General features: G+C 43.6%; 1 protein-coding gene across 5 annotated transcripts in view; it reads right to left on the bottom strand.

Moving 5' to 3' along the window:
• agtpbp1 (ATP/GTP binding carboxypeptidase 1) overlaps window positions 1–21677 on the bottom strand; it is a 37336-nt gene extending 15659 nt beyond the window's left edge. Inside the window, exons 1-18 of one of the 5 annotated variants that reach the window (XM_029717681.1) lie at window positions 21497–21677; window positions 20460–20522; window positions 19324–19454; window positions 17718–17753; window positions 8068–8126; window positions 5581–5644; window positions 4918–5064; window positions 4691–4822; window positions 4412–4505; window positions 4288–4325; window positions 3872–4074; window positions 3511–3688; window positions 3353–3391; window positions 2719–2813; window positions 2357–2473; window positions 1331–1956; window positions 1135–1218; window positions 922–1008 (exon numbers count right to left, since the gene is read on the bottom strand). In XM_029717681.1, coding sequence (XP_029573541.1) covers window positions 922–1008; window positions 1135–1218; window positions 1331–1956; window positions 2357–2473; window positions 2719–2813; window positions 3353–3391; window positions 3511–3688; window positions 3872–4074; window positions 4288–4325; window positions 4412–4505; window positions 4691–4822; window positions 4918–5064; window positions 5581–5644; window positions 8068–8126; window positions 17718–17753; window positions 19324–19454; window positions 20460–20512 — 2183 coding nt within the window. In that variant the 5' untranslated portion in view covers window positions 20513–20522; window positions 21497–21677. Of the gene's footprint in view, window positions 1–921; window positions 1009–1134; window positions 1219–1330; window positions 1957–2356; window positions 2474–2718; window positions 2814–3352; window positions 3392–3510; window positions 3689–3871; window positions 4075–4287; window positions 4326–4411; window positions 4506–4690; window positions 4823–4917; window positions 5065–5580; window positions 5645–8067; window positions 8127–13142; window positions 13278–17717; window positions 17754–19323; window positions 19455–20459; window positions 20523–21496 lie in introns of those variants that run through there. The other 4 variants (XM_029717682.1, XM_029717683.1, XM_029717684.1 and 1 more) reach the window with 4 other exon arrangements.
• Between the last annotated feature and the right edge of the window lie 3122 nt (window positions 21678–24799).

Genomic DNA, 24799 nt, shown 5'->3' with positions numbered 1-24799 from the left:
TTTGTTTAGAAGTAATAAAAACATTCATCTAGGCGATGTTGAATGGGCGCAGCTGGCGATGGTTTTTACTGCCTCCAAGAGTCGCGGGCATCTGTACCTGACGTCAGTGGGTCGTGTACTGGAAAAGGGTCTATTGCCAACATGACTAGCTAAGTTACAAAATACGATATTACAGTTTTAGGCTTTCATAAGGTAATTCAGAGAAACAGATCATCGTAGTGTGAATAGAAAGGAGTCAATGCTTTATTATTTAAATGTTGAAAGTGCGTGTGCGAGGGAAAGAAGCAAAATGGTGTAGTTTCAGGCCATGTGGCGGAAAGTGATGCGGGCTGGAGATGTGGGTTTGAGCAGGTGGATCTGGGAAGGGGTGGATAGGGTCATTCTGTTCAGAACAACCCAGTGTATGATGCCATGTTGTCTTGTAACTGTACATCAAATACAGTGATCATAAACACTGACACTGTATAGGACATGAGTTTTATCAGATGGAAATGAGAAGTACACATTTGGACTCATGGGTGTTTGGCTGCTTGTACGACATCAAAGCAATATGCATTATAATCCTCAATGTCTTATCTTTCAAAATACATAGTCATCTTCATTTACAGCATTTCCCTCACTCTGACAACAAAAAATGTGCAAAAGTTGCCCAATTAGCATGAGTGATCGGAGGATCATCTTGTCGCGCTCGGTGCTCAAGTTCAGAATGGCTGTCAGTGAAAACCCACACAGCACTGTGAAGCGCAGAGCCTGAGCTCTGGAAACGCTCCACCCTAGCGTAACAGCCACTACGTTCAAACTTATTAGTGCCCAAATCTGCCATTCTGAACCCGTATACAGGTATGACTAAACGGTCTACATTAATGAAAAAAATATTTTTTTTTAATCCCAGTTTAAGTAACAATGGGACACAACACTCACTTTCTGACTTGAACTGCTTTCCTCAGGTTGCCAGACTCAAACTGAGAGTTGAACTTCAGAGATTCGCCGCCGTCAACCACTGGACAACTGAAACACACAGGGCCCACACCGTGAGACACACACACACACACACACACACACACACACACACACACACACACACACACACACACACACACACACACAGTTCCCTGGACGGACGATGGTGCTCACCTCTGTATGTCCAAGTCGTAGACCACTTTATCCAGGATGTCGTTGGGGTGGATCAGCCTCTCAATGTCCTGGAAGATCTTAGTCCTGAAGGGGGGCAAAGGACTGAGTGACATCATCACACAACAGCAGCAGTAAAACAACGGGGGGGAGGGGCAGACAGTCATATAGATCCTAGATCAGTGTCTAGGGGTCTCACCTCTGCACGCCGTAGACCCTCTCCAGGATGTGTTCTCGGAAGGTGGGCGCCACGTGGCCAAAGTAGTCTGGGTAGGCCACCTCGGAAAACTGTGGCACAGAGCGTGTGCTCTTCACCATCTCAACGTACAGGTCAGGGTCGTGGAGCGGCAGGAGCAAGGCCGTGTCCGGCGCCTGCAGCACTACCCCCTCGCCACTCTCCTCCTCCTCAGCCCACTCCTCTGCTAACATCTCCTCACCCTCTCCCCCCCGTCGGGCAGCCACACCCCCAGCCAGTATTGGGGGCTGTCTATTGTGCTTGTTGACCCGTCCTCCTCCGCCCTGAGGCCCAGTTCCATCCAGGGCCACCCGCTCCAGTCCCTGGACCAGCTCCTGCTCCAGCCCCGCCCCAGGGTGGGTTCGGCTGTGGGTGTGATCACTGCAGCCATCTCGGTCCTTTGTGATGTTGATGGTGTCAAGGTCCAGGGGAGGGACTGGGGCCGGATGGGGGCACTCCCCCTGAAGGGGGGTAGCAGTGGGGGTTTTCGGTGGCAGGGCCTGGGCGGTGGGAACGATGATTGGGCGTTGAGACTTGGGAGCTGCTGGGGTGGCCGTCACACCTCTCTTTGGGTTGTCAACGTTAAACACCTGCATAGACACAAAGGAGATTGGACTTCAGGCAGCTTTCTGATCACCTGGTCCCCAGGTTAAAAACACACTTCTGTAAGTTTTAAAATGGAATGTTGAAAATGGAAGCTTCGAGGTTAGGGCGTTGGGCCAGGAACCAAAAGGTCACTGGTTCAATTCCCATAGCCTACAAGGTGAAAAATCGGTCACTGCGCCCTTGAGCAAGGCACTTCACCCCAATTGCTTCAGGGGTGCTGGACAATGGGGTCCCTGGCCGTGACCCCACTCCCTGCAGGTGTCTCAGGGGGAGTTGCAAGAAACATTTCCATTACACACTAGTACAAGTGTATACCGGAAATATAAAAATACCCCCCAAAATACTATTATTAAACTAAAGACACAAAAAGGTGTACTGCATTACCTGGAAATCCTCTGAGAGCTCCATAAAAAATCTCTCATAGATCTTCAGCTCTTCAAACGGCCTGCTATGGGTCTCTTTGGGTCTCAGTTTGTTGATGTCCGTTTCTATGTCATCATTCTGCAGAGGGGAGAACATCATCATCAAACACCTGAAAAAGCAGGATCCCAATAGAAAACCCTCTATTAGATTGTTTTTACTTCGAGACAGAGGTCAGAGAGCAGCTGTGGTTGTGGTCAGTATATATGTTTGCATATTGTGTCCGTCAGTCTGGTCACTGCAGTGTAACCTTTCCTGTGGTCATTCTGCGGTCAATCAAACAAGGCGAGGTTTAAATTAAAAGGCTGCGGTCAAGGTCACTGTACCCCAGCGTGATGGTCCTTCTCCTCCACCTCGTTCTCCGTGTCGTTCTCAGCCTCTGCATCCTCATTATTGTCGCTCTTGTCCACCACATCATCCACTGGCAAGCACACACAGGGAGGGTTGCATTTCTAATCAGTCAATCCAGGATTTAAAACAGACATTACAGTTTACTTCCTGAATTGAGCCCAAGGCGTAACCTGACTGGTTACAGGGTGTAGCGTTTCCAAAAAACAAAGACAATCTTAAGTCCATTAGTAAACAAAGGATGAACAATGATCAATGCTTAGTTAAATAAAGGTTAAATAAAATAAAAAAATGCTCAAGATGATATTTATGATTTCTGGAAACTCACCCCTGATTGGTTGGTTGGATTGTGCACTAGAGAAAGGTGACTGTGAGAATAAGCAGCCAGGAGTGAGATGAGAGAGTGAGAGAGAGAGAGCGCGAGAGAGAGCTGGTGTCTTGATTGGCTTGTTGAGTGAGGTGATGTCAATGAACAACTAAATAGTGTGAAAGTTCTCGAGTTACAGATCCTTGATGTAGGACAGGGTGTATTATACTGTTAGCAGTGTGACAGACTGAGGAGTGTGACTCAGTAGTGGTTAGGCTGCTGCTATTTATTGTGACAAGTCTTACCCCATGGGGGCTTGGTGTAGAACTGGTAAATGGGTCCTCCTGAAAGGGACGTGTGGAGCGTGAGAGTTAACTGTGTGCAATGACCAGTGGGGTGATTTAAGTGGCTCACAAGTATTGTGAGTGTAGAATGTGTGTGTGTGTGTGTGTGTGAGCCTCACCCCCCAGTGGCTGGTTGTAGAGCTGAGCGACTGGTCCTCCTGCGGGTACACGAAGCAGCTGGTGGTGAAAGACACTCTTGATGGTGGGCAGAGGGAGGCGGTTCTTGGGGAAGCACTTCCTCATGACGAGGCTGGAGGTGTTGATCAGAGGGTCCAGAGTCCTCACTGGCAGGCACTCCTAACAACAACACATCACCAACATTAATATTTACCATCATCACCACCATAATCATCCGTGTTGGTGTAATGTAAAAGCTGAGACTCAAGGTGGGGGTGTTGAAGACAGCATTGGGGATAAAGCTAGGAACATAGAGGGTGGCTGAGACGGCTCAGGTTTTGGTAATGTTGTCACCCTACTCACAGTGGAGGTGTTGTAGAGGATCCTCATCCCGTCAGCGTCGATGAAGGCCTTGCGGCCCAGCTTGATGTTGGTGATGTTCTTCAGGCAGCCCAGGATGCCCTTGCGGATGAGTATGTGGCGGTGGCGCGTATCGTTGCGGTGCCAATCCTGATAGATGTACAGCAGGACAGGCACATGGACCACCGCCCGCTGGGCGTTCGTCTCTGAGGAATGGAGAGGGAGGGAGGAAGGGAGTGAGGGAAGGAAGGATGTAAGGAGAGAGGGGGAGGGAGGGGGAGAGAAGGGGAGAGGGAGGGAGAGAGAGAGACTGGTTGATAATAGCCACTGACAATAGCACTGTTATTGAAGAACCATGACAGGACATCGTCCTAATCACTGCAGAGCGAGAGAGTGGGGGAAGAGAGAGAGACACTTACTGGATTTGAGCAGGGCCCCCAGTGTGTCCAGGGATACTCTGTTGAGTAAAAGACAGCCAGAGAAAAGGGTCAAAAACAGCAGCACACACACCACTCATCCTCAACACATACACACACCACTTACTTCAGCAGACTGGTGTTCTTTTTGCTGTAGGGTCCAATGATTTTGAACATGAGCTCCACCACTCCATTCTTCCCCAGGGACACAGCATTCACAGCTGAAGGCAGACAAACCTCAATGCCCTCAACAATACCACCAGAAAGTAGTTGGCTGTAGTTGAAGTCACACTACAATAGGCTGGGTTAGTAACTGTCAGATGTATGGTTCCTATGGCAACATCAGGTTGGGTTAGTAACTGTCAGTCAGATGTATGATTCCTACAGTATGTAAGGTCAGACTCACTGTTGGAGGAGTAGACCCGTAGAACCAGCAGACAGGGCAGCAGCAGCTTGTGGTTCTGCAGGTTTTGTTTGAGCAGGTTCACAGTGACGTTCAGAGCTCCGTTCAGACGGGCTTTCACACCAAACTTCCTGTCTGGAGAAAGACAGACGTGAAGGGGTGTACGTGCTAAAACTGGTATGGATTTAGTTTGTTAGAAGTTTGAATGATAATGTTGGGGCTCCTGGTACCTTTTGGTCCAACCTTGGCCAGGACTGAGTGGAGCTGCAGCATGAGCTCCTCGCTAGGGGGAGACACTTTACTGGCACTGATGACCAGCTGCAGCAAGATGCCTGTGCCACCCTTGGACACAAACACACCAATCCTGCGACCCCCACCTGGAACAGAGAGAGAGACACACACACACACAAACACCTATTACTACAGCCTCCACAAATTGATCAATCACCATTTAAATTTTCACAAGTCAAATGATCCCCATCAGTTTCCACAAAATCAACCTATCAGTTCAGCTGTTATTGAGCAGAGTTCACACAAGCCATGTGAGAAAATCTAGTCTGATCTCAACTAGATTCCATTGGTCTGGCAGTGTGACCGGGGAAGAAAAGACAACGAACAAAATCCTGTTAACATTTTTTTGGAAAGATTCTTGATCAGTCTCAGATTTTGTGTGCACAGGTTCCCAATTTCTACAACCTGACAATCTACACAAGTTGAAATGAGTCTAAATTTTCTCAGATGGTCTGCGTGAACTCAGCACTGCAGTCAAAACCTACCCAATCAAAGCACTGTTTCCACCCAAGACAATTGGCACTTGTCAAATCAGAGAGCAGGACACTCAAACAGAACACCGTTTACCCCCATTATCCAATTACAGAGCGGTTACCACTTACCCACGGTTAACAGCTCATTCAGAATGTACAAAATGTTCAGGATAGTTTGCAGATCCTGTGTGTTCTATCAAAAACAGAGAGCATGCTGGGTATTACCAACACACTCAATAACACGTGAGCATGGACAAACACATTCGTACATGCACACAGACAGACACACAGCCATTCATGCACACACCACCAAATCTACGCATACACACAAACCTTCTCACTTAGGTTTCAGTCTCTACAAATAGGAATGGCTTTTCCCCAACTCATAAATTAATCTGTCATCAAGTGGTATATAAAGACATAGGGAGATATAACTAGACAGGGAGATTTAAAAGCCATTGGCAAAACCAAGTGTGTGCTATGTAAACTGCATCTCGGGAGGACAATTATTTCCAATACTTTTAGGATACCATGACGTTGATAGTAGGGCTGGGTGATATGGCCAAAATATTATATCATGGTATTTTCAAAACAATTGGACGGTATGACGGTATTTTTAGTTTTTGAATAATTAAAGTTGTACATTTGCTTTATGAGTAGTGAGAGATCCTAGGGTAGCAACACATACATTATAAGTGAGTCTTTCTCTATTCTGATTGTTTTATACTGTTCAATTCAACTTCAACCTTAACACATTTCAGAACTTTTATCATTTCTGCATTTCCTGCTCTCAATTGCAGTGATGGAAAAATACCCAATTGTCATACTTGAGTAAAAGTAAAGACATGTTAATAGAAAATGACTCAAGTAAAAGTCACCCAGTAAAATACTACTTGAGTAAAAGTCACCCAGTAAAATACTACTTGAGTAAATATCTAAAAGTATTTAGTTTTAAATAAACTTAAGTATCAAAAGTAAATGTAATTGATAAAATGTACTTAAGTATCAAAAGTAAAAGTATCAATAATTTGAAATTCCTTATATTAAGCAAACCAGACGGCACAATGTTCTTGTTTTTTAAATTTATGGATAGCCAGGGACACACTCCAACACTCAGACATCATTTACAAACGAAGCATTTGTGTTTAGTGAGTCCTCAAGATCAGAGGCAGTAGATGACCAGAGATGTTCTCTTGACAAGTGCGTGAATTGGATCATTTTCCTGTCCCGCTAAGCATTCAAAATGTAACGAGTACTTTTAGGTGTCAGGGAAAATGGTCCAATTCATGTAAAAAGTACAGTATTTTCTTTAGGAATGTAGTGAAGTAAAAGTTGTCAAAAATAAAAAATAGTAAAGTACAGATGCCAAAAAAAACGACTTAAGTAAAAATACATTCAAGTACTACTTAAGTACTTTACACCACTGCTCAATTGAGATAACTTCCACACTGCCACGTAGGGCTGCACTATATGGGTAAATAATCTAGGACTTATTTTTAACCAAATGTTGCAATTGCGATTTGACTTGTGAATTACAGCAAAACTACTGAAATCATGGAAATAGAATGACTATTCTAATTCTATAGTTAGAATATAATAGTGGGCACTTTGAATACAGTGTGTTTGAGACAATTAATTAAAATGCCAGGGAGGAGTTATTGTGACATGGAAGGAACTAAAGTGTTGATAAGTGTTTCCTAGGGGACCCTATAAGCTTTGGCTATATTACATGTTTTCTCTTAGCTACTTCATGTAGCTAACATATTCTTGCTTTGCATATTCCTCTTTGATTTAGAAGATACTGTTGCACAAACAAAATGCTGATTTAGGTCTACACCATCACTGGTATTATCAGGCTGTATTAGCTAGCTACGTTTGCTCTTACTCAGTACATTTATTAGCTAGCTATTAGCATTAGCGGCTATCAATTAGCATCTCACAAGATTTAAGGAAACATGCTATGAAAAGACAAACTAGCTGTTTGCTGATGTAAGAAACACAAACTAATAGTGTCATTATAGAACGCTAATGGATTTATATTAAGAAGCAAAGAGAAAACAGCATCGTTGCATGTGCTGCATTGACCATGCAGACTGAATGCAAGTGTCTTGTGGTTGAGAAACATCAAATGCACTCCTTGAGTGAAAGGGGGCATGGCTAGGTCTGTGTGGAAAGTGGCAAAGAGAGAAAGAGATGACTCAAGTAGCGAAATAAACTATAAAAATGTACATTACACATGGCGTATCACATTTAACAAACCAAACATTCAAATACCGTTCTAGAAGGTAAAGTAAAAACCCATACCGCCCAGCCCTAGTTGATAGTTATTGTTATAAGTGAGTTGTACCCTTTTCACACTACTGAACCAAGCTGTACAGTACTGGCCTGGTTACGCATCCATCATACTTGCTGGACAAGTGCTAAAAAAGGCAACGTGAAAAGAAAATAGTAACGCCAGCACAATATTCCTTGTTATGAATGTGTTAGTCTCCTTATTCCCTCTCCTTATTATGTTGTGGTATTGTACAGTAGCAGAATATGGAGTTAAATTAGTGACACGTGAGCTCGATTTTTGGCACCAACTTAACTCTATAGTGGAATGTGGCGGGAACTCACCTCCAACGTCGCCAGGACAACCTCCATGCCACTGGAGGACATGATCTCCCGTGTCTTCTCTGTAACACAAAGAGGGACCTTAGTTACATTTCCCTCCACTATGTTAGCGTTTACAAATAGGCTACTGTAGTACAAGTGATCATCATCATCATCATGCTGGCCTTTTTACCATGCAATTTCTTAATCAAGTAGTAGTAGTGTATAAGCAAAGATAAAAAACAACATTCAGTGCCTTCGGTGCCTTATTCAGACCCCTTTACTTTTTCCACATTTTGTTATGTTACAGCCTTATTCTAAAATGTATTAAATAGTTTTTTCCCCCTCATCAAGCTACACACAAGACCCCATAATGTCAAAGCAAGAACAGGATTTTATAAATTTGTGCAAATATATATATTTTTTAAATAAACTGAAATAGACCCTTTACTCAGTACTTTGTTGAAGCACATTAGGCAGCGATTACAGCCTCAAGTTCTTGGGTATAACGCTACAAGCTTGGCACACCTGTATTTGGGGAGTTTCTCCCATTCTTCTCTGCAGATCCTCTCAAGCTCGGTCAGGTCGGATGGGGAGCATCGATGCACAACTATTTTCAGGTCTCTCACGAAATCTAAGGAAGTCTCTCGATTTTTTTCGCCTGAAGTAGAGTATCTTATGATAAACTGTAGACCACACTATTTGCCAATTGAGTTTTCATCTATACTTTTCGTGGCTGTTTATTTACCACCACAGACGGATGCTGGCACTAAGACCGTACTCAGTCAGCTGTATAAGGAAATAAGCAAACCGCTCCTCCATAGGCGGCGCTCCTAGTGGCCGGGGAATTTAATGCAGGGAAACTTAAATCAGTTTTACCAAATTTCTATCAACATGTTAAATGTTAAACCAGAGGGGGAAAAAATCTAGATCACCTGTACTCCACACACAGAGACGCGTACAAAGCTCTCCCTCACCCTCCATTTGGTAAATCTGACCACAATTCTATCCTCCTGATTACTACTTACAAGCAAAAATTAAAGCAGGAAGCACCAGTGACTCGGTCTATAAAAAAGTGGTCAGATGAAGCAGATGCTAAACTACAGGACTGTTTTGCTATCACAGACTGGAACATGTTCCAGGATTCTTCAGATTGCATTGAGGAGTACACCCCATCAATCAGTGGCTTTATCAATAAGTGCATTGAGGACGCCATCCCCACAGTGACTGTACGTACATACCCCAACCAGAAGCCATGGTTACAGGCAACATTCGCACTGAGCTAAAGGGTAGAGCTGCAGCTTTCAAGGTGCGGGACTCTAACCCGGAAGCTTATAAGATATCCTGCTAAACCCTCCGACAAACCATCAAACAGGCAAAGCGCCAATACAGGGCTAAGATTGAATCGTACTACACCAGCTCTAACGCTCGTCTTATGTGGCAGGGCTTGCAAACTATTACAGACTACAAAGGGAAGCACAGCCGCGAGCTGCCCAGTGACACGAGCCTACCAGACGAGCTAAATCACTTCTATGCTCGCTTCGAGGCAAGCAACACTGAGGCATGCATGAGAGCATCAGCTGTTCCGGACAACTGTGTGATCACGCTCTCAGTAGCCGACGTGAGTAAGACCTTTAAACAGGTTCAACATTCACAAGGCCGCGGGGCCAGACGGATTACCAGGACGTGTGCTCCGGGCATGTGCTGACCAACTGGCTGGTGTCTTCACTGACATTTTCAACATGTCCCTGATTGAGTCTTTAATACAAACATGTTTCAATCAGACCACCATAGTCCCTGGGCCCAAGAACACTAAGGCAACCTGCCTAAATGACTACAGACCCGTAGCACTCACGTCCGTAGCCATGAAGTGCTTTGAAACGCTGGTAATGGCTCACATCAACACCATTATCCCAGAAACCCTAGACCCACTCCAATTTGCATACCGCCCAAACAGATCCACAGATGACGCAATCTCTACTGCACTCCACACTGCCCTTTCCCACCTGCACAAAAGGAACACCTACGTGAGAATGCTATTCATTGACTACAGCTCAGCGTTCAACACCATAGTACCCTCAAAGCTAATCACTGAGCTAAGGATCCTGGGACTAAATACCTCCCTCTGCAACTGGATTCTGGACTTCCTGGCGGGCCGCCCCCAGGTGATGAGGGTAGGTAGCAACACATCTGCCACACTGATCCTCAACACTGGAGCCCCTCAGGGGTGCGTGCTCAGTCCCCTCACGACTACATGGCCAGGCACGACTCCAACACCATCATTAAGTTTGCAGACGACACAACAGTGGTAGGCCTGATCACCAACAACGACGAGACAGCCTATAGGGAGGTGGTCAGAGACCTGGCGGTGCCAGAATAACAACCTATCCCTCAACGTAACCATGACTAAGGAGATGATTGTGGACTACAGGAAAAGGAGGACCGAGCACGCCCCCATTCTCATCGACGGGGCTGTAGTGGAGCAGGTTGAGAGCTTCAAGTTCCTTGGTGTCCACATCACCAACAAACTAGAATGGTCCAAACGCACCAAGACAGTCGTAAAGAAGGCACGACAAAGCCTATTCCCCCTCGGGAAACTAAAAAGATTTGGCATCGGTCCTCAGATCCTCAAAAGGTTCTACAGTGCGTACGGCCCAGTACATCACTGGGGCTAAGCTGCCTGCTATTCAGGACCTCTACAACAGGCGGTGTCAGAGGAAAGCCCTAAACATTGTCAAAGACCCCACCCACCCCAGTAATAGACTGTTCTTTCTACTACCGCATGGCAAGCGGTACCGGAGCGCCAAGTCTATTACCAAAAGGCTTCTCAACAGCTTTTACCCGCAAGCCATAAGACTCCTGAACAGGTAATCAAATGGTTACCTGGACTATTTGCACTGTGTGTGTGTCCCCCCCAACCCCTCTTTACACTGCTACTAATCTCTGTTTATCATATATGCATAGTCACTTTAACCATTACCTGCATGTACATACTATCTCAATTAGCCCGACCAACCGGTGCCTGAACATAGCCTCGCTACTGTATATAGCCTCGCTACTGTTATTATTCACTCTTTTTACTGTTGTTTTTTATTTCCTTACGTATCTATTGTTCACCTAATACCTATTTTTTACTTGCACTGTTGGTTAGGGCCTGTAAGTTAGCATTTCACTGTAAGGTTGTTGTATTCGGCGCATGTGACAAATAAACTTTGATTTGGGCAAACTCCAAGCGGGCTGCCATGTGACTTTTACTGAGGAGTGGCTTCCGTCTGGCCACTCTATCATAAAGGCCTGATTGGTGGAGTGCTGCATGGCGGAGTGCTGCAGGGATGGTTGTCCTTCTAGAAGGTTCTCCCATCTCCACAGAGGAGCTCTGTCAGAGTGACCATTGGGTTCTTGGTCACCTCCCTGACGAAGGCCCATCTCCCCCAATTGCTCAGTTTGGGGAAGCGGCCAGCTCTAGGAAGAGTCTTGGTGGTTCCAAACTTCTTACATTTAAGAATGATGGCAGGACACTGTGTGCTTGGGGACCTTCAATGCTGCAGACATTTTTTGGTACCCTTCCCCAGTTCTGTGCCTCGTCCACAGGTGGACTCAAATCAAGTTGTAGAAACATTTCAAGGATGATCAATGGAAACAGGATGCACCGATGCTCAATTTCGAGTCTCATAGCAAAGGGTCTGAATACTTATGTAAACAAGGTATCTTTTTAATTTTTTTAAACCTGTTTTCGCTTTGTCATTATGGGGTATTGTGTGTAGATTGATGAGGAAAAATATGAATTTAATCCATTTTAGAATAAGGCTGTAACGTAACAAAATAAGCAACATTTTCCTCCCCAATGATGGGTTGAAGTCAAACCTGGACAAGAAACTCCAGCAACCTTTCCGTGACGGCTCCTCAACAATTTGTAAAAATACTAGCGGGGTCTCACTCTCTCACACACACACACACACACACACACACACACACACACACTAAAAACCAACGGAGCAAAAACTCAAAACACCAACTAAAACTAATTTGTGTGCCCCAATGTATACCCTCCGGTGTAGAAACCAACAGAAAGTCCAGGAACGCAAACAAAATAAGGCCTATAAAACTCAGTCAACAGCACCCAGGGCAGCTCATATCCCATCAAATAGAGTCACACCACCCGGACCAATAAATGGTTGATGGAGCGGCCCTTATGAACACCAGGATGAATGGGAATATAGAGATGAAAAGTGTGAAACATCCCCTCTGATTTATAGGCTCATAAATAAAGCACACGTCACAAATCAGGTTTCAGCACTGGGGCAGCCAACGAGCTCAAACATGTGCATACACAGACCAGACGTGCACCCACACAGACGCCCTGGTGCATAATTCAACTTCTCAAGACCCGGTCCAGTCTCTCATCTTTGCCCCAGCGCACACACACACTTCAACAGTCAGTGGCTATGCGAAAAAATGACCTCTAAAAACATTTCTGTCATACTAGACTTTTTCAAGCTCTTCGAAAACAAAAACAATAGCTCACAGATCCTGAAAACCAAAACAAAATAAGAATGCAAATACCTATCAAAAAAATGCATCAAGTAAAATAAACTTAATGGTTCAAATCAAATGTTACTATTGATGTGATGACTGACATTCCAATGGCTTTACTGTAACAGTCTTGTAATAGGATAGTAAGGAACTCTATTATGGGTACTACCTATCCAGTATTATGGTATTCATGTTGTGTTATCGACACAAGAAATAACCAATACAAGGGTTTTATTGGTTATTGAAGTAATCTACAGGATAATAGAATACAGTGGGGTTTACACTGAATTATTGGCTGGCAAGGTGAACCGTAAACACTTCAGAAATCGGTTAAACTTTTCACAACTTTATTTTATTAACAGAGTAGTGATTTTATTTTGTGCAAATACAAGATTTGCATATTCTATAGAAACCTTCGTCCCATTGAACAGTAGCCTAGCTGCACAAACTGCTCAAAGCAGTAGCTACAGTAGCTGTGGTAGATCTAATGGTGTTCTGCACTACAGGGGGCTGCAGAACTGTAGTACTTTTCTTCCTCGTCCCCCAGTCTCAGTCCAATTTCTTACCTGGGGAGGTGGATCGCTCTGCGGGCTCCTCCAAGCGGCTAGATCTCTCGGTGTATCTATATTCCATCTTCCCCAGAGGTAGGATCCACCCAAACAGCCAGGAGTACACTGACGCTAACCGCCCACAAGCCCAACCACCAGACCAGGATAGAACACAGCTCTTAGCACCTCCTCCTGCACGTGCACTCTAAAAGTTTAGACCTAGAAGGCTACTACACTACCCAGAATCCACTCTACCTACTCAGCATTCAAGCTCAGACCGACAGACAGGCAGACCAGACTGCGTTCCAGCCATGCAGACAGCGAGCACAATACCCAGGCATGGATAGATAGGAGGCAGTTGTCCTTTTATCTCGCTCTCCCCCCCCGATGGATACAGTTCCATATCACAATATTATTTTGGACGATCTTACGTCGATACTTTGACTGCAAATGTATTTCGTTTTTGCTAGGTAGCGTTAGCTAGCGTTAATCGGCTGTACCTGTGCAAAAACACATATTTTTCATCCTATAGCTTGTTCTCCATCTTCTTTTTAAAATAGCAAGCCAACATGTTTTCAGCACTTATTTCCCTGACTGATTATGGAAATAAGTGACGCGTCTCTCTGCAGCAGACATATAGAGAGCAATATCTTTGGAACATCAAATTGCAATAAAATTAACAGTGTCAAATCGCCAGTGTTAACACTGCAGTCATTTATCTTTGGTGCTGCGCCACGGCACAATTGTTGCCACCACGCCTATAAAATATGTAACATGAAAAAATGTTTCTGCTTGAACATTGACTTTATCAGCAAACAAAACGAGTAACGAATAGAAAAATCAGATTACCCCATAGTAGACTAGTTTAAATCTACAGTATTTACTTAGAACACACAACAACAAGCCGACCTATGCAAGATAAATATTCCTCGAGGCACATTCAAGTTATGAGTGCCATAGGGAGGGAAACGTGCAGTCAATGCACAACAATTCTTGCAATCACGGGGAAACAGACGTTTTAAAACAGCCTTTGTTAAAAAGAGGGGGATCCCAGCTTTCCATTCCTACTTTATTTATTTCTCAACTCCTAAATATGCTCCAACTGTACTATTTTAAAGCCAGTTTTTATCAGCAGCATGGTAAGCATGTTACTGCACAGCAATTTTCTGTGAGTGCATAGGGGAGAGGGGCTAAATGTAACATGAGCCAATTGTAGTATATCTTCGGTTAAAAATGCCACCCTACTTCAAAATGACTGTTTTGGAGTGACTTAAATTGTGATGAGACAGATTACATTTTTAGTTAAGCAAGAGTAGTGGCAACAATGGAAAGTGTTGGGGGAAGAAATGGTGACATGAAGAGGTTTCTGTGAGAAGTACAGGCAGGGAGCATGTTACCCCGGGTTGCGAGTTACCCCTAGTTAGTCTAACAGGTAGGCCTACAATATAGACTGTGTTTATGCAAGTTTTTTGGGACATAAAATTAATCAATAGGATGCTAACTAGTCAAAAGATCACATTTGGGATCTAGCTAATTATTTTACTTAACTAGGCAAGCCAGTTAAGAACAAATTCTTATTTACAATGACGGCCTACACCGGCCAAACCCGGACAACGCTGGGCCAATTGTGCGCCGCCCTATGGGACTCCCAATCACGGCCAGTTGTGATACAGCCTGAATGTCCTTTTAAAAAGTCCCCAGAACTGTCCTTCAGTACTTCTGTATAAAAATTCGGACCTGCACCCCCCCCCAAAAAAACTTTGAGAGGAAACTGGAGGATTATTTTTTTACTTAAATAATTGTCCCATTGTTATTTGTTAGTAATTTTTACTCATACAAACTTTTCTTGTGTGACTTTGTCATACATCTGAGCGTACAGATTTATGAGCCATTTGGGTGCGACCACAGTATGTGACCTCCTGTGTCTACAATCGGCAGGAATTTAGCTATGTGGGAATTGCACAGAGGAACAGAGAATGGTGGCGATATCAGCTATCTTGATCTGCACAGATGAGCCAAATTATTTCTTACAACTCTGTTCCCCTGCCCTGTTTCTGCACATCTGCTAACTGTCACATAGATAAGAGGATGTACTTTCTATAAAAGGAGAGAGCCAACTTTATTCGTTGGGCTTTCAACTCTGAACTATTTGATGTGATTGTTGATTGCTCCATTTTTGCAAATCTTATAAAGTTGTTTGAAGAATCTACAGTCTCTCTTTAGAATTTCCACGACAAAACAATCTAATCGCAATACATATAGCACTGTGAGAAAAGCAATACATATCGGCACCAAATTATCATGATTATATCATATTCCGAGGTCCCAGACAATTCTATGCCCTAATGATGACTGTGTGAAACAGGTCTGGATGTCTCCCAAGTGGGGCTGACCGTGTCAGGGTGTGGCTGGAGGCCGAGCTGTAGCCTGCCGTGCGTGCAGGAGTCAGGACCACAGAGATTTATCACTGCAAGAGAGACGTCCCACCAAGAGAGACACGCTCACATTTCAACACGTACCGCTGCTCTGATTTCAGCTAGGTACTACAGCTGTGAGACAGCATTCCCTCTCTAGAATACTATATTTCCATAATAGACACATACAGTATCATGTTTTTTCGATTGAAAACCTATTTGAGCAACAACAACCAAATAGATAATGTGATGGCCTTGAATTAATCCAAAAGTGCTGAAGTGTGAATTCTACTGGCTACATCAGACATTGGAAAGTATGTGCTGCCCATGTTCAAAGAAACAGATCTAAAACAAAAGGTGTAATGGCTGAAAGCCAAGTTTTGCTAAGTGGCTATGAGCTTAGAATGAAGAACTTGATCCAGCCAAGTGACCTCTACATCAGTGAAGGCTGCTGAGGGGAGGACAGCTCAGAATAATGGCTTGAACGGTGTGAATAGAATGGCATCCAACACATGGAAATCATGTGTGATGCATTTGATTCCATTCCACTCCAGCTGTTATACATGAGCCCGTCCTCCCCATTAAGGTGCCACCAACCTCCTGTGCTCTACATCTAACTCAACTTGGCACGACAAACCAATCCATGTGTCAATGCTGATCTTAAAGTGACCTTCAATCAATGTTGACGTCCAGTTCTCTCGTTTCCATTTTCAAAGTCTCAACTTTGCTCTAGCACCACCGGTCCACCCCTGACCCTTGTCATCGCAACAGATGTCTATATATGGACGTGAGTGTCCACAACAGAGCTGTGTCATGCGAGTCTCTGACATTTATATTTCTAGCTATGCCATTTATCTCAATAGCAAAAGGCCAATGTGTTTTTTGTCCAAACAGTATCACATTGCTGACTAATGAACGAAGTGACGGGATCTCACTTTCTCCATCAGCTGCTGACCCAGCAGTCTTCACTCTGGAATGATGTGATACACCAGATTAGTTGTAAGGCTTTTCTTTTTTCTGAAGCAGTCGCCCTGTACAGCATAACGACATGCAAATGTTTGTTATTCACTCAAACCAGGACCTGTGTGTGTGTGCGCACACACTCGATGGCCTTCCTCAGTGCAATATGTCTGGGAAGATTCACTGAGGGGTGCTGGCTGGGTAATTATAAACTGAGTGAAACAGCTTTTCCTCAAATGTCAGATTCTCTGTGACGTAAGAGCCAGCAGGGGGGTGGGAAGGAGGAAGGATTAAGATGAACTCTCGTTGGTGAGGGAGCAGGGCAGTCCAAGAGGGGTGGAGGGGGTCAGGTATCACTCCCAATGGGGCAGAGAGCTGAGCATTCACTGGGTGGGGGGGTCCAGTTACAGAGCTAACTGTCCCTCTGCTAAAATGTTTCCACCACTAAAGACATGCAACATGCCATCCTAGGACAACCACCCAAATATCTACCCACTAACATCCCAACACCCCTTTCACCCTTGGAAATCTCCCCTGACCAACTGAAACACATACCCTTTGATGTCACCAAACATCTACTTAGCCGCCCAAATACCTTTTGACCTATTCACATATCCTATAGGCTGTCACGTGACCACCGTCCTCATCTACCCAGAGATGCTAAAGACAGGCTACAGGACAGGACAGTAAGTGTGGTCAGCTCTACATCAACTTTACTGACTTCCAGAAGGCTTTTGACAGCGTCCACCACGAAAGCCTGTGGAAGAGCTTAAGAAGTTATAGCAATCCTACCCATATTGTGAACATCATGAAACAGTTCTACAGAAAATTGTTCACCCACACAAACACAAGCTTTGCTGTAAAGTCCGGAGGTCGTCAGGGATGTGTGATGTCAGCACTACTCTTCAACCTTGAAATAGACTGGGTCATGCGGCAAATAACATAATTAAATTCAAATTCAAATTTGAAAAAAAACAAGATCAGGTAAGAGGAATTACGATGGACCTTGTATTCAACTACAGAAGACCTTGACTTTGCCGATGACCAGGATGTTTTATCACACACACACCACAAAACTCACCAACAACTACCCTACAAGAAAAAAAACTGAGATGCAAGTCAGACTGGTTATTAACTGCAAGACAATGGTCATGCCCATCAACACAGCAACAACAAAAAGAAAGAAAAGAAACATGACCTGGAGTTATGTTTTACATACCTAGGGAGCACCATCGGCCATGACGGTGTACCAGCACTAGGATCAAAAAAGAACAAACGACTAGTGATGACGATATATCGCATTGATAATATCGCAATATCCTTTTTGCGCTAGTTGGCTGTACCTACACCAAAACAGTATTTTTCCTTCCTAGCTTGTTCTCAATCTTCTTTTAAATAGGGAGCAAATTTGTTTTCAGCACTTTTATTTCCATGACTGCTCAAAACTTTCTCAAGGCTCTCTGTCTTGTCCCTCTGCAGCCAACATATGGTGAGCAACATGTTTGGAACATCGAATCGCAATAAAATCACATTATCAAATCGCAATACCTATTGTAACGTCACCTAAGTATCGTGATAATATTGTATTGTCAGGTCGCTGGCAATTCCCAGCCCAACAAACAACCTTCACAAAGTTCAAACTAATTTTAAGATCAAAACAACAAAAACTCAATATCTACCAGAGCGGTTTACTTACAACAGTTCTAGGAGCAGGCCTATAAGGTTATTCTAAGTGCTGAAATTACTAAATATATATACCTTGTCTCCGAAGAATCATGAACGGCATATGAACTCCAGAAGGAAGGCCCAAGACAACATGGCGGATAACCATAGAGAATGAGCTACAACAACATCAGCACTAGAGTTGAGGTACAGAGGAGAAGATGGCCAAGACAACCTTTGTTGATGCTATATGCGCCAGCTGGAATAACAGGGGTGAGTGAGTGAACGTCATGTGTGCATAATACTGTAAGTAATGAGAGTAATACTGTAATGGGTTTGAGCTGAAGGGAGGTGCAGCCATGAGAAGAATACAAATAATGTTGAAGTGTTGTTATGAGCCGTTGTTGGGGCTTGGCGACACAGGTGAGGTAGAGGTTTGGTGCAGGTGTAATGCAGCCACAAAGGTGCAGATGTAGGATCTTAATTTCAGCCAGTTTGCTACAGCAGGGAAATAATCCTACAGCAACAGAAAATGTGAATTATTATTTGGATTATAATTAAATTGACATTTTTGTAGGGGTTGATACATTTTTCATTTGGGAAAATCAAGTCTGTAGCCTCAAATACATTACAACATTAAAATGTCCTGCATTGCAGGAATGTTATACTACAACAGGGTGATCAAATTAAGATCCTACATCTGTAGCACAAGTGCCTCAACTTGACTTGTTTGAGTGGTTCCACAAAGACATGCGATACAGGTATGATCAGACATGTCTGTGATACAAATATAATAGGGTGCAGCTATTATCAGGCTGTATTGCCAGCAATCATTCAGTGTGAGCTAGAGATGCTGTCAAATTCCACCAGAGCAGACTGGCAAAATGTGTGCAGCTTAATTATACTTTTTTTGAACAAGCGTTTATTAGAGGCCAGCGTTTATTTGCTAAAATGTGAAATTATACCCAGCTATTACAAGAAACAGGCACTTGTTGGAGACTCAGCGTTTAATGGAAGTTTGCTGACTCTAATATAGGATATTATTTTCCAATTGGCCTTTATGGCATGGTTTCAGCAACTATAATGAGTAACAGGCTAGCTTGGTCAGCTAGGCTCAGTGAGTGTGAAAGGGGTAGTATACAGTAGGCTAAAACTCTTCTCACCTTGAGTCTGTATGAGGTGAAGGATCTTGGCAGTGATCTGCCTGGCGGTCTCAGGGTCCACCAGCATGGACTCCCTGTTCATCTTCTCCAGCTGGCCAAACAACATCAGCACCCTGGAGTTACTGGGAACACTGGGAGAGAGAGAGAGAGAGGTTTAATACTTGACACATAGCCAGACATGATCAGCCCATGCTCTCATAAAGCAAATATTTTCCGTAGTACACCCTAATGAACATGACCCTGCTCTATGGTTATATTAAGCTCATAAGGGGCAGTGAGGTCAAAGGTCACTTTGGAATGACAACAGCCATGGGAGAGAGAATGAAAATGTAGAAATAGACCCAATGTCTCTCATATGACCTTATAAAGACAGAGTGAGAGATACACACAGACAGAGAAAAAAGAGAGAAACTCACAGACCAAAATACAGTGAGAGGGAGATGGAGTGAGATACTGCCCAAACAAATCTACCAAAGCAAAAATACACATGCACATAAATATACCTTGATGCATTACTAACACACTCACAGACACATTAGTTAGGCTAAAGAGAACAAACATTCACACTCAGTCAAACATTCTACCAAGGCCTTACAAGAGGGTAAACATTATGGCTGTTTTCAGAGTTCATAGCTTATCAAAATGTTGCCTAGAAATTGTGCTTTGCCATTGAAATGTTAGGCCTTCTTACTATAGGGAAAAAAAGCTAATGATTACAGGTGGAGAAGCAAAAATAGGCTAGCTTCTGCCTCAGTGTCTGGTGACGCAAGACTAAGGCTATAGTGACAATAGGCTAGTTATTACAAGGCCCCAAAAAGTGATTGACCCCAAACAGTAATGTTTGACAGAGGAACCCAACACAATAGCTAGGGTCAAGATGGCATCATGACAGGCCCTAGCAGGTTTAATGATCTGTGGTGTTGCTGTCCTAAGACTGACCTTACAGTGTCACAAGACATAGAGCAAACAAGAGTGTAGCATATGAGGGCAAGGGGCAATGTGTGAGAGAGACTAAGAGAATCTGTCAGAAACAGTTGTGTTCACACACACACACACACACACACACACACACACACACACACACACACACACACACACACACACACACACACGTGTTCAAGACAGTGGTTACTCACCCTTTCTCAGTGATCATTTTGTGCTTATTCATTTTTTCCTCACACGTCAACATTTCATATCAACTGCAAGTAAAGAAACGCAAGGATCAGCAATGCAATTCAGGTGTCATTCCCGGTTTCGGACTTGTGTGTTCACCCCTGGAAATCAGTCTATCCTTTCTATTCTCTCTAGCTGTCCTGTGGCAAGATGAGATCAGCAACATAGAGAGATGACCATGAATGAACAACCCATACCGGTATATGCAATGTAACAAAATAGGGCCAGTTTTGCTCTATCCAGCTCAACTTGTTTAACCAAAACAAAAGGGTGTCCAGCAGAGTTAAATGGCTCCAGTGTCAGGCAACAAAACAGCCCTGACTATATAATTAAGACACTTAATCAGTGCAAAAGCATGACAAGCCAACAGGAGAAATACACTAGTAAAGAGATACAAGACAAGAGTGTAGACGTGTGTAGATACAGTACTTGACCGGTGTCATTAATGAGTTATTACCATTCATTATGTCATTGATGATTTTGTGTAGCCTATCCATGCACTATTCCTGGATATGAAATTGGAGGCCATAATTTTATTACAAGGATGTAACTAGTGGGACTACATGTACAGTCGATGCAGTGCATGCTTGTTGTTGTTAGCCCAGCTATCTAGCTAGCTAACTTGACCCAACTGATGTAGCTAGAAGGGCCTAATCAAGCTGAACAGTGTAATCTGGCCAGGCTGCCCATCTGTCAAGTGTGTTGCAGATCTTCATTGACAACAACAGAACTAGAGTTAGCACAACGGTGAAATCAGCTAGACAGCTAACTAGCAGTGACTGACTGGTTTACGAGATGACTGGCTGGCGAGTTAAGGACTTCACAGCCCACATTGCACCTGCTCAGTCAGTGTCCATTCAGTTTGCTAGCTGACGTTAACGTAGCTAGATAACTTAACATTCCTGCTAATTTGGCTACCTAGCTAGACATACATTTGTAAACAATGACAGGGACATGTACGAGCTATGCAAAATCCTTAAAACAAATACATTTTCCAAACCTATATTGAAAGGAATTGTTGTCCCATTAGGGCGAGCCAATCCATAGACGTATTTGTGTTGCCTGAAAAGCCCCGACGTTATGATACAAACCCCCTACTCCGTTGGAGGAATTAGGGTCCGGACCTTGACTTGGGCTGTAGAAACGAGGGCTATTAGCCCTTGACGAGAACAGGAGAAATCGAAAATCTAACAGTAATCTGCACCACACAGTCATGTTGTCAACAAGGCAGCATGATGCATTGTTCAGAAACATACATATATTTTCCATAAAATATATGTTCGAATTTTCAAACTAGTTTTAATTGTATCACCGACCCGTGTGAAAACACAGAATCCTACCAGAGAAAGAGGCAAATCGAGAAGTTTAAAATCTGTCCACGAAAATAAGACAACGAAGTGAGGAAATGTTGTATGGAGGTTAATTATAGTGTCGAATTTGGTTAAAAACATGAATTTCTAATTTGCTACATGAGGCTTATTTGATGGAATATAAGTTTCGTATTGTACTGATATAAGTGGACGCAGGTGTCATTTCGGCAAATTCGGGGAAAAAAACTACTTTATATCAGGTTGTGCCTGTTGTCATAGAGATAGAGGATTCATCATGGCTATAACCTGATTTAGCATGTACTTTGCCAAATTATTATAATTTTTTTAACTAGGGAAGTCAGGTAAGAACAAATTTAAATTCGTATTTACAATACCGCCATACCCGGACGATGCTGGGCCAAATGAATGCACTGATATAAGTGGACGCAGGTGTCATTTCGGCAAATTCGGGGAAAAAACTACTTTATATCAGGTTGTGCCTGTTGTCATAGAGATAGACGATTCATCATGGATATAACCTGATTTATACTTTTAAACAGCTTAGAAAACTCCAGAAAATGATGTCATGGCTTTAGAAGCTTCTGATAGGCTAATTGACATCATTTGAGTCAATTGGAGGTGTACCTGTGGATGTATTTCAAGGCCTACCTTCAAACACAGTGTCTCTGTGCTTGACATCATGGGAAAATCAAAAGAAATCAGCCAAGAAAAATGGAGACCTCCACAAGTCTGGTTCATGCTTGGGAGCAATTTCCAAACGCCTGAAGGTACCACGTTCATCTGTGCAAACAATAGTACGCAAGTATAAACACCATGGGACCACACAGCCGTCATACCGCTCAGGAAGGAGATGTGTTCTGTCTCCTAGAGATGAACGTACTTTGGTGTGAAAAGTGCAAATCAATCCCAGAACAGCAAAGGACCTTGTGAAGATGCTGGAGGAAACATGTACAAAAGTATCTATATCCACAGTAGACCATCATTATGTTTGGAGGAAAAAGGGGGAGGCTTGCAAGCCGAAGAACATCATCCCAACCATGAAGCATGAGGGTGGCAGCATCATGTTGTGGGGTGCTTTGCTGCAGGAGGGACTGATGCACTTTACAAAATAGATGGCATCATGTGTAAAGAAAATAATGTGGATATATTGAAGCAACATCTCAAGACATCAGTCAGGAAGTTAAAGCTTGGTCGCAAATGGGTCTTCCAAATGAACAATGACCCCAAGCATACTTCCAAAGTTGTGGCAAAATGGCTTAAGGACAACAAGGTTAAGGTATTGGAGTGGCCATCACAAAGCCCTGACCTCATCCTATAGAACATTTGTGGGAAGAACTGAAAAAGCATTTGTGAGCAAGTAGGCCTACAAACCCGACTCAGTTACACCAGCTCTGTCAGGAAGAATGGGCCAAAATTCAGCCAACTTATTGTGGGAAGCTTGTGGAAGGCTACCCAAAATATTTGACGCAAGTTAAACAATTTAAAGGCAATGCTACCAAATACTAATTGAGTGTATGTAAACTTCTGACCCACTGGGAATGTGATGAAAGAAATAAAAGCTGAAATAAATAATTCCCTCTACTATTATTCTGACATTTCACATTCTTAATATAAAGTGGTGATCCTAACTGACCTAAGACATGGAATTTTTACTAGGATTAAATGTGAGGAATTGTGAAAACTGAGTTCAAATGTATTTGGCTAAGGTGTATGTAAACTTCCCACTTCAACTCTATGTAAGATTATGGAACATATGATTACGGAGAGGCTAACTTACTTCCTGGAGAGCAGGGGGCTAGTATTGCCACATCAGAGTGGCTTTAGGAAGGGTAGGGGAACTATGGACCCAGTGCTCTGTTTAGAAGCAGAGCTGTCTTTTTTGATGTGGAGAAGGCATATGATATGATGTGGAAGGAGGGGTTGTTAATCAAGCTTGATATTATTGGGGTAGGATGAACGTAAAACTAGATAAAGGATTTGCTGTTTGGAAGGTCTATCCAGCTGAGGGTGGGGAAGTCTCTATCAGGCAGCTACCTGGAGGATAACGGTACACCACAGGGGAGCGTGATCTGTTGTTCTCAATCCTCCTCCTGGGCGGCAGGTAGCCTAGTGGTTAGAACGTTGAGCTAGTAACCGAAAGGTTGCTGGATTGAATCCCTGAGCTGACGAGGTAAAAATCTGTCGTTCTGCCCCTGAACAAGGCAGTTAACCCACTGTTCCCCGGTAGGCCGTCATTGTAAATAAGAAATTGTTCTTAACTGACTTTCCTAGTTAAATAAAAATAAATGTGCCATACAAAGTCAGGAAGCTACAGGAAGCAATTGATGAGGTAGAGTGGTGGGCATTAATGTGGAGATTCAGGTTCCCTGTAGAGAAAACGCAGTGTTCTTTACCAGGAGGAAGGTGGGAGATGAGGTTATATGGGAAAAACTTGGAGTATACCCAGGTTCCTTGAGGTATACTTTGACACTAGACTAACCTGAGCACAACACATTGAGAGAGTTGTGGGAAAATGTAAGAAGGTGCTAAACGTGATGGCTGTCTGACAGGGAAGGAGTGGTGGGTTGGGTGTTCCTCATTGATCCGATATGTAATAGACTATGGCAGTATAGCGTATGGTTCGGCAGCCCGGACCTCATTGGAAAGGCTAGATGTCATACAGAAGCAAGGATTCAGAATATGTAGTGGGGCGTTTCGAATGTCCCCAGTGGCTACACTACAGGTGGAGATGGGGGATATGCCATTGCAGATTAGGAGACAGCAGCAGGCAATGAATTATTGGGTCAACCTACAGGGACATGGGGTGTCTCATCCTGCGAAAGGGATTTTACAGGCGCACTGGGAACATGAGCAAAGACAGAACACGAGCTTTGGGTGGGTGGGTAATACCCAGGCGAAGGAGATGGGACTGTATGGAAGGGAGTTTAGTCCAATGGTAGCTATTCCTGTGAATCCACCATGGCTGCTCCTGC

Source organism: Salmo trutta, chromosome 27 (assembly GCF_901001165.1).
Source record: "Salmo trutta chromosome 27, fSalTru1.1, whole genome shotgun sequence".
Classification (NCBI taxonomy): Eukaryota; Metazoa; Chordata; class Actinopteri; order Salmoniformes; family Salmonidae; genus Salmo; species Salmo trutta.
The sequence above is the reverse complement of the archived record's forward strand: the minus strand, read 5'-3'. Positions and strand labels throughout refer to the sequence as shown.